Genomic DNA, 10,560 nt, shown 5'->3' on the forward strand with positions numbered 1-10,560 from the left:
AAGGATTCTTTCCTAAAGGCACCAGCGTATTAAATAAAGGTCAAAGTTTGCCATCAAGTTTATAAAATAATACTTACAAAGGCTGGATATATAATTGGGTGGTAATTTTGAAGACAAAAGTAATCAAAGTTCAAAAAGATACAAAATTTCAGGGGAGAGACAATTTTCTGCTGAGTTTAGGGAGTAGATGGCATGATTTTGTGAATTAAAAACCTGCACCAAGCCAACCAGCAATGCATCGCAAAAACTCATGGGCTGGATTCCTGTAAATGTGCATTAAGTAAGCAAATAAAAAAGACTCCCCACCAGTAGTACATACCAAATTAACTTGGAGCATAGGAGGAACATAAAGAACATAGGTCAGAAGAGGAGAAATGGGGAAAAACAAAGATTATGAGAGAAGTTGGGGCCCCGAGGGAACAAAAGATTATATTTTAGACTTTCTTTTCATTTAGAATCATAGAGATGTACAGCATGGAAACAGACCCTTCAGTCCAATCGTCCATGCCAACCAGATATCCCAACCAAGTCTAGTCCCATTTGCCTATATCCCTCTAAAGCCTTCCTATTCATATACCCATCCAGATGCCTTTTAAATGTTGTAATTGTACCAGCCTCCACTGGCAGCTCATTCCATACACGCACCACCCTCTGCATGAAAGAGTTGCTCCTTACATCCCTTTTAAATCATTCCCTTCTCGCCCTAAATCTGTGCCCTCTAGTTCTGGACTCCCCCCCCCCCAGGAAAAAGACCTTGTCTATTTACCCTATCCATGCCCCTCATGATTTTATAAACCTCTATAAGGTCACCGCCCATCCTCCAATGCTACAAGGAAAACAGCTTCTGTCTATTTGGCCTCACCCTATAGCTCAAACATTCCAACCCTGAAAATGATGCTCTGAAATGCAGTGTCTTTGCATATGGAAGGAGCAGTCAAGCTTTCACCTCAGTTTGGGCTCTGTTGGAGCTGAGTTATTAATTTGCAAAAATATGTTCACTGTAAAACAGGGAGCTAAATGTCTTGGAGGGAGTTTTAACAATAGAGGAAGAAGTGTGTCAAATTCAGGGTGACATTAAAGCCAGGATTGTTGATAGGTCAACAGAGAGACCATTGCTGGTGCAATACTTAATAATTACATCTATACTTGTAATGATGATGTCATATGACTATACTTATCGGCAGGTGGATACATTATTTTTTGAAAAATAGATTATTCACACTGAAATGTAGACTTCAGGGAAGTTATGTGACATCTTTTGTGGTTTCTGGATAATAAAAGAACTTTCTAAGCATCTCTCTGGGATATTAGTATGGAATTCCCAGCTATTGATTAACTATACATTGCCAGCTCAATGGAAGAGATTTAAAGTGGTAATGGCTACATGTGGATGAAGTTTTAAATTAAGTTATTCAGAAGTATAATTATAGCTGGAATTTTGGTGAAATATCAAACATTTCCTTATTGTGTGTCAACTTCAACTCATTGTGTGAACAACGTATTACATCAATACAGTTATCACATGACTGAAGCTGGCTAGAGAGAGAGAGCCAATACATTATTAATCCATTAGGACAGTCCAGTGAACCACTTTGAGACACAGAGGCTAGAAAGAATCCATCTGTCACTCAGCAGAAAAATGGTTTATCCTCACCTTAGGCAGGGGAGAGAGACTCATTCATTTTATCTATTGTGTTTACTTACCGCAGGAGCTCAGACATAATTATGACTGAAACATCCAGACATTTCCAACTCCTATTCAGGAGGGAAATCCTTCAGCTTTGCCACATTTAACATGGAAACTAGGAACAGGAAGCCATTTGGCCCCTGCACCACCTTTAAATATAATTGTGGATGTTTCTCTATCTCAATGACGTAGTTCCACCTTTGTTACATACTCCTTGATGCCTTTAATATCTAAAAAAAAATTCCTTCTTGATTTTGCTTAGTATCAGCCTCCACAGCCTTTTATGGTTGCAAATTCCACAGCCTGATCACCCTCTGGGTACAGAAATGTTTCCTAAGCTCAGTCCTAAACAGTTAATCCCATGCCTTGAGACCCCAGGTTCGAGATTCCCCAACTAGGGGAAACATAGACCCTGCATCTCGTCTGTGCAGGCCTGATAGAATTTTATACATTTCAATCAGATGCCCTTTCATCTTACTAAATACAGACTCAATCGAACCAATTTCACCTAATATGATGTCCCCTATATCAGCCAAGAGAACTTCTGTTACATTCCCTTTATGACAAGTATATTCTCCCTTAGGGGGGAGACCAAAACTGCACACAGTACTCCAGCTGCGGTCTCACCAAGGTCTGCAGTAGTACAGTAAGATATCCCTCTTTCTGAACTCAAATCCTCTAACATCAAAGGCCAATATTCCATTTGTCTTTCTAATTGCCTACTGGACCTGCCTGGTGGCTTTCATTGTATTGTATATAAGGACACCCAGATCTCTTTGTATCTCCACGTTTCCCAAAATTTCACCAATTTAACAATGTTCTGTCTTTCAGTTTTTATCTCCATAAAAATTGTTACTTTCCTTTCAGTGGTTCCTTTAGTTTTGAGTTTTGAGCAGTAGGCTTGGATTGCATCTGAGCCCTTGTCATTATGTTGCCTGCTTAATTTTAAGAAAGCAATATTTTTGAAGATAAAGCTACTCTCACTGTGTTCCATGAGTATTTTCACCAAAATGACTGATTTAATGCTGAATATTCAATGTTGAAAAATGGAAAACAAGAGATGCTGACATGCAATTCCTTTTGGGAGCTTCTAGTCCTCTACAGCCTTCATATGGCCATTGCTTTTTTTAATTCTTCAAGGGAGGTGGGCATCGTTGCCTGGGCCCGCATTTATTGCCTGTCCTTTGTTGCTCTTGAGAAAGAGGTGGTGTGCTGTCTCCTTGAATCACTGCAATCTATGTGCTGTAGGTGGATGCTGTTAGGGAAGGGACTCCAAGAGTCAGACTGATAAGTGACTTGGAGGGGAACTTGTAGAGATTTGTGTTCCCATGCATCTGCTGCCCTAGTCTTTCCAGATGGAAGTGGTCATGGGTTTGGAAAGTGCTGACCAAGCATCTTTGGTGAATTTCTGCAGTGCACCTTGTAGATAGTACACATTGCTCCTGGGTGTTGTTGGTGGAGGGAGGGGATGTTTGTGGATGTCATTCAAATCAAGTGGGCTACTTTTCCCTGGACAGTGTCAAGCTTCTTCAGTGTTGTTTGACGCACCTGCCCAAGCAAATGAAGAATATTCCATCAAATTCCTGACTTGTGCCTTGTAGATGGTGGACAGGTTTTGGGCAGTTAAGAGATGAGTTATTCCCTGCAATATTCCTACCCTCTGACTTGCTCTGGCAAGTCCAGTTGAATTGATCGATTTTCCTGCTCCTCGGATGCTGCCTGACCTGCTGTGCTTTTCCAGCACCACTCTAATCTAGACTCCAGTTGAGTTGCTAGTCAATGGTAATTCCAAAGATGTTGATAGCAGGGGATTCAGTGATGGTAATACCATAGATAGTCAAAGGGCAGAGATCAGATTGTCTCTTATTGGAGATGGTCATTGCAGAGCATTTGTGTGGCACAAATGTTATTTGTCACTTGTAGGCCCAAGCCTGGATATTGTCCAGATCTTGTTGCATTTGAACTGGGACTGTTTCAGTATCTGAGGAGTTGTAGATGGTGCTGAACATTGGAAAAGTGTGGACTGCAGATGCTGGAGATCAGACTCGAAGAGTGTGGTGCTGGAAAGCACAGCCGGTCAGGCAGCATCCGAGGAGCAGGAGAATTGACTAGGGCTTATGCATTCTTCAATGCTGAACATTGTGCAATCATCAGTGAACATTCCCATTTCTGACTTTATGATGGAGGGAATTATCATTGAAGAACTAGCTGAAGATAGTTGGGTGAAGGATACTACCCCAAGGAATGGAGACCAATTTTTGGGATACCATAGACAACTGACTTGCCTGGTTCAGTTCTACATGGGAGGTACATGGCCAGCAACACATTCTTTTAAACCCCTACTCAAATGATTATCTACATTTTCTGTTCCAGTGCAAGCCTTCCGTCAGATGTGCAGTTCATTTTCGGCCTGCCCCTTCACCCAGACTCTGAGCAGCTATTCACGGTACAGGAGCAGAGCCTGTCTCTCATAATCATCCAGTACATTGCCAACTTTGTCAAATCGGGGTAAGTTTTATTTCACAATTACCACATTGCCAGTGAGTGATAAGTGCCAGTCAGACAGAGAAAGTGCATGCAGAGAGAGAAAGAGAAAAACATCTACAGAAAAGGAAAGTCAAAGTGAAGGGTAGGAGAGGAAGAGTAAAAGAAAGTGACATAGTAAAACTACAATATTCTCCTTTAAAGAGGAAAATTCCAATGGTTCGAAATTAGTAACTATCAGCCATTAATATATTTATCGGAATCTCTTTGTTACTTAAAATAAACTTTTTAACCAATTTGAAATAAACTAAAATCTCTGTCAACACTTCTCTTTTCAAACCTTTCATTCATCTCTTTTCCCTCCTGGGAAGTGCCTTTTTTTATTTATTATGTTAAATTACAATATAAACACAATTTATTATTGTGAATTCAATGTTACTATCTATAATATTGTTAAAAAGTCTTTTGCCAGTATGCTATTCCTGTCAATGTCTTCCAATATAAGTTATCATGGCAGTATTTACAATAAACACTACTTGCACATACTTGTCACACCCCTTAAGTACAGTGTCTGACCTGTGGTCAAAAAATAATGCCTTAGGCTTTAGTCTATTGTTAAGAAACACTTACCTTTGGCCGTACATGTATCATACAACAAGAGCCCCAGTTCAATAAATCTATCCAATAATTATAGCTTCATTCTGATGATGGAGATAGAAAGTAATTCTCATTCACACAAGGTGACACAGCTTTGAATTCTTGATGTTTGTGGCCAGACACTAAGAATTTAAAACGATAATGCAAGCTCAGTAAATAATTCCTGCATTCCATCCTGAAGTCTTTTCCAACTTTTTTTTCAGCAACCCCAACTATCCATTCATCTTCTCCAGGAATTCTGCTAGTGAGACTCTACCTCCGTGGCCTAGTTTCTTCGACAGTACTGAAGGCAGTAACTACAAAGAATTTGCACTCACCCTTAAAAATAAAAAAGGATTGAAGACAGCAGAATGTTCTTTCTGGAATGATTACATTGAGACGTTTTTGGCATCCACAGGTAAGCATAAATGCACAGTCTGCTATTTCCAGCTTTTGCATGATATATCCCTTAAATGAAGCCATATCAACTGTCTCCAGTGGCCTTAATATCCCAGATCATTACTCAAGGTAAAATAAGGGATCGTCACTTGTTGTCCTGGCCAGTGTTTATGCCTCATCCAACTAAACAAACTAAAACAGATATAAATGTAGGGACCATCATTAGATTTGCAGATCAAACAATACTGAGGGTGTTCGATAGTGAGGAAGAAAGCTGTAGGAAACAGGAAATGTCAAAGGATTGGTCAGATTAGCAGAAAAGTGATGGATAGAGTTAAAATGAAAAGGTGGGAAGATTCACAAAGCATGGAATACACAATAACTGGTGAAATATGAGACATATAAAGAAATAGAGGTGCCTTGAAATGCATGTACCCATATCCCTGAAGATAGCAGGACAAATAGGTAAGGTAGTTGAATAGCCAAACACTGTGTTTCTGTAAGATATTCTACCATCTATTTTTCTAAATTCCAGCAAATATTGTGCTAACTGATTCAGTTTCTCTACATATATTAGTGCTTCCATCTGAGGAATCAGTCTAGTAAACCTTTGTTGTTCTCCCTCCATGGCCACAACATCCTTTTTCAGATAAGGCAACCAAAACTGCACATAATGCCTTGTTGGCAGCGCATCTTGTATGTTGTAAATATTACTGTAGCTGTGCATCAATAGTGAAGGGATTGAATGTCAACTGCTTTGTCCTGGATGGTACCAAGCTTGTTGAATGTCCCAACAAGTTGTGCATTGTCCATCACAACCCTCACTTAGGTCTTGTAGATGTTGGCAGGAATTAAAGACATAGGAGGGGAGTTTCTCACCACATAATTCATTGATCCTGACCTGCTCTTGCATATATAGCAAAATAGGAGATGAGATAACTATTAAGCCCCTCAAACTTCTTCCACCATTCAATAAGATCATGGGTGATATAGAGTCATAGAGTCATATGTTTGCATTTTGTACACGCATCTCTATCTATTTGTGATAACTTTTCATTACCTTACCTAACAAGTCTTAAGACTAACCAACAATCCTACCTACACCACTTTCTGAGGCAGAGTTCCAAAGTCACACAACCTTTTGAGAGAAATAAATTATCTTAATCGGTCTCTGAAAAGGGCATCCCTTAAATTTAAAATAACGCCATCTAATTCTGGACTCAGCCACAAGTGGAAACATCTTTTCCACATCTATCTTTTCAAAACCGTTCAGGATTTTATCAATTTCAATAAATCACCTCTCACTCTTCTATACTCCAATGAAGGGCAGTCCAAGCTGACAATCCAGCTTCGTAACATATTTGAAATAGAACACTAAAATGAGCTCACTTTACTCGATGACAACTTTTGGACATCACCCAAGTGCTTCTCTACAACTATCTCCTACCAAACAATCTCCATTGATCAGGGCCCATATTGTGATTCCTACAACTCCATGCTCTATAAACGTTCACATCAAGAATTCTCAGTGTCTGGTTTCTGTTCAGTAGGTGGGAGAATGGAAACCTGCATGTTAATGAGGTGATATTAGGTAGTTATGAATGTGATCATGAGCAATAATTCCCATTACTAGATCTCTTGTCATGTACTGGTGAGAATCTTATCTCAATGCATGGGACTTGGTTCGGAAATGTGACTTTTTGTCCTCAACCCTCAGAAGGCCCTCACTGATAGCTCACCCAATTTTCCCACCAGAACCCACATCATTCAGGACCTGGAAAGGTTCTGCCCTGTGTGTGGAAATTAGAGGAGATGGTAATACGTAGTGATAATCCAAAAGCCACGGCTATTTCTGTCTGCCATGTGCTCAAATCCCACTGTAGCAGCTGGCCGAATTTAAATTAGTGGCCAAAAATGATTGTTGGTTATTGCAAAAACCTACCTGCTTCACTAATGTTCTTGAGGGAAGGAAATCTGCTTTCCTTACCTACTCTGGCCTAGGTGTCATTCCAAACCACCACTATGTGGTGAACTCCTTTGGAAATGGCCTAGCAAACCATTCAGTTCAAAGACAATCAAGGATAGGCAGTAAATATTGACCTTTGCCTGTGATATCCATTTCCCACGAAAAAAAGTGAGTGAAGGCAGAAGTGGCCTCTTCATGAAGGAAAAAGTGAGGACTGCAGATGGTGGAAACCAAAATTTAGATCAGAATGGTGCTGTAAAAGCACAGCAGGTCAGTCAGCATCCGAGGAGCAGGAAAATCAACATTTTAGGCAAAAGCCTTTCACCAGGAATAGAGGTTCTATTCCTAATGAAAGGCTTTTGCCCGAAACATCGATTTTCTTGCTCCTTAGATGCTGCCTGACCTGCTGTGCTTTTCCAGCACCACTCTGATCTAAATCCCAGCCTCTTCATGAAGCCCTATGGTCAAAAATAATCCTTCAATGTTAACATCCATATTTTGTTAAGCAAGTTGAATGTAAATTGTTGATCATACAATTTTACCCGAGCTAGAGTCAAGCCTTGAAGAGAGATGGATCCATGAATGTATGAAGATAAATCTGACAGCAAATCAACACTTAAAGACACTTTAGATCTATGCAGATGTTTAAGTAATTAACTGAAACACTTGAGGTAAACACAGTGCCTGAACCTTATAGCATTTCATCTCAGACAAGACTGCTTCTATTCAGAGCTCCACACCTCCTGATGAAAAAATGTACCACATATTTTTTCAGCATGTTTTCTTTGAGGATTCACACAGATGTCAGATTACGAAAAACCAAGACTATTTAAAGGACAGACAGCTTCCTTTTGTTGTCTTTGGTTTTTCTGTATTTATACTTTTAAGGCAAAAAAGAAAAGATTATTCTCAACTTTTCAGAGTTAATTATGTTTTTGCAAAAGACAGATTGTGTTTCTGAAACCCTCTCACCACCCCCATTGATTTATGCTGCAAGATGATATAATGCACCAGAGCACTATACTCTCTGGCATCATGTTCAAGGTATTTGCTCTTAGTTTTGACCATTGATGAAGGAAAATGTCAATAATCAATTCAACCATGATGAGCATCTCACCTGAACCCCATCCTCTTTCACCTGAATGTGAAAAGAATAGTTATTTTTGTCTAGTTGGCCCAGATAACTAAAGCATTAGAAATAGAGGTTCAAATGGAAGCTAAATGCGATGCAAATTAAATGAGATGCCTTGTTTACCAGACAAATGACAGGGTTGCTTTAATAAATTAACTTCAGCAACTAAGTGGTAAATCTATAAAACAAATTTCTTAGGAAGACACAAAATAGTAAGTTAAATACAAAAGAAGGGTCACTGGACCCAAAGCATTAACTCTGCTTTCTCTGCACAGATGCTGTCAAGCCTGTTGAGTTTCAGCAATTTCTGATTTTGTCACAAAATAGTTAGTATTTTTCAATTCATTCAGGAGACATTCAGTTTCTGATTAATGGTAATCCCCGGACATTGATTGCAAATTAGACAGATTTTTCAAATTACTCTGCACGAGCAATTTGAAAAACATTACGTGTGATACACCTAGCTTGGTTGGAACTGGCAAGTGGACTTCATGTTCCCAACAATTTCGAACACTGGGGGTTTCTCTATCTGTACCAATTGTAAATCAATTGACAGAGATTGATTTCTGTGATTAGTAATTAACTTAATTTCCCATGTTCTCTTCCAAGTACTATCAGCTGCCTCTTTGCACACATGCTCAATGTGCCAATTCAGACCATCCCCAGCATGGGGAAAGTGTAGCAAAAATACTGCACAATCTACAAAATTAGTTAGACAGATGTCTATCACGAATGTAAAATTTCGTACAAACATTTTCTCCTTCCCTCACCTCCACTTACAACAAAAGGAACAGAAAAATGATCTCATATGAAGTGTTTGATCAGCTCAACAATAGTATTGATGCTGTTTCTAATTAGATTTGTATTCAACTCTTTTTTAAGGTATTACTCAACAAAGCCTCAGCAATTTCTTCTTAATGCCTCTTTCCTTTCAAAAGCTCAAAATCTCTTATCAATTATGGTTTATTCCAGCCTCTTCCCTTTCACTCTCCCGTTCTCGTTCAAGTTTGCTGTCACTGTTTCACTTATAAAACATTTTAAAATGTTTCTGTCTGTGAAGGTGCTGCATAAGTATCTATTGTGATCTTGGGAGGCTGTTCTTTATTTTCACTTACTCCACAAGAATCCCCAATTTCTGACTTTACTTGAGATGTCCTTTTTACAGGGAGGGTATTGGCTCAGAGTTTATGAGTGTAAGGTATTTGTAGGAGGCGTAATTGGGGGCGATGTGTGGTAAGTTGGGTTATCATTTTAATAGCTACCCAGAAGTTACATTAGAATTGTAATATTCTAAATTTTCCAGGGTAACTTTTAACAACTGCAGAGGATTCCTCTGAATTCTTGGACTTTAATAGGCACGGGGGAATTACTCATTCGAATCTTCAATTTTTCAGGCAATTCCCTCAGACTCTGCTACATCAGGGACTTCACAGGGTTTTGACAATGTAACTTCCAGAAAGTATTGCAGAAATGACTAACTGGGTCAACTTGTGACCCTCAAACATTTTTCTGTGTACAGGATTTTATTTCTGCCAATTTATGAGTTCATTGTAAATGGTCAGCAAAAATTCCCAGTTACCAATTACTAATGTAATATGAATTGTGTGCTTGAGAACCATTAACTGACACTCTCTTGAAAGTATTTGTATTCTGCCTGTGAATCTAACACATATTTTATCTTTCAGGTGATGTCAGTGAGAATGAACTGAGCAGAGATCAACGTGGACAAGTCTTCCCACCAACACTCACACAAACACAACTACAGCCAGCAAAGGAAGTTTACAATTAAAATGAAAATATCTCCACCACCATTGACTTCAAATGCTAATTCTGATTTGTCTTAGAAACATTTAATGGAAATTGCAGAAAAGAGTGTAGAAAATATTAAAATAAAGCATTCATAATTCAAAAAATGTGCTTACAGTCTGGATCTTATGTCAAGCACTGACCTCAATTATATCAAGTTGACCTGTGGTAAGACTTACCATTGCTGAGCCTGCTCAGTGACTAGCTTCCTCATTCTTTAGATTCCCTGTCCATAGAGACTTACTTGTCATCTAATTAATATACAGCATACATTAAATATTAAACTTCCTGCATTTGTAAAGATAGTTGAAATTGGGAAGCACTGAGATTAAGTAATGCACGCTAAATCACCACAATAACAGAGGGGCTGAGACCAGATATATATGTTCATATGTTTGAAGAAGATTTCTCTGTGTGGCAACATACAGTGCTTAGTGCTTTGGTCTGGAG

The 10,560-nt window shown here is 39.0% G+C and overlaps 1 protein-coding gene across 1 annotated transcript in view; it reads left to right on the forward strand.

Annotated features, from left to right (window-relative positions):
• Positions 1–10,207, forward strand: part of tg (thyroglobulin) — a 367,649-nt gene extending 357,442 nt beyond the window's left edge. Inside the window, exons 48-50 of the mRNA XM_087985879.1 lie at positions 4,061–4,195; positions 5,032–5,225; positions 9,990–10,207. Coding sequence (XP_087842005.1) covers positions 4,061–4,195; positions 5,032–5,225; positions 9,990–10,093 — 433 coding nt within the window. The 3' untranslated portion in view covers positions 10,094–10,207. The remainder of the gene's footprint in view (positions 1–4,060; positions 4,196–5,031; positions 5,226–9,989) is intronic.
• The last annotated feature ends 353 nt before the right edge of the window (positions 10,208–10,560 follow it).

The sequence above is a fragment of the Chiloscyllium plagiosum genome, unplaced genomic scaffold (assembly GCF_037043375.1).
Source record: "Chiloscyllium plagiosum isolate Xiang-an unplaced genomic scaffold, Cpla_swu_hap1 HiC_scaffold_4, whole genome shotgun sequence".
NCBI lineage: Eukaryota > Metazoa > Chordata > Chondrichthyes > Orectolobiformes > Hemiscylliidae > Chiloscyllium > Chiloscyllium plagiosum.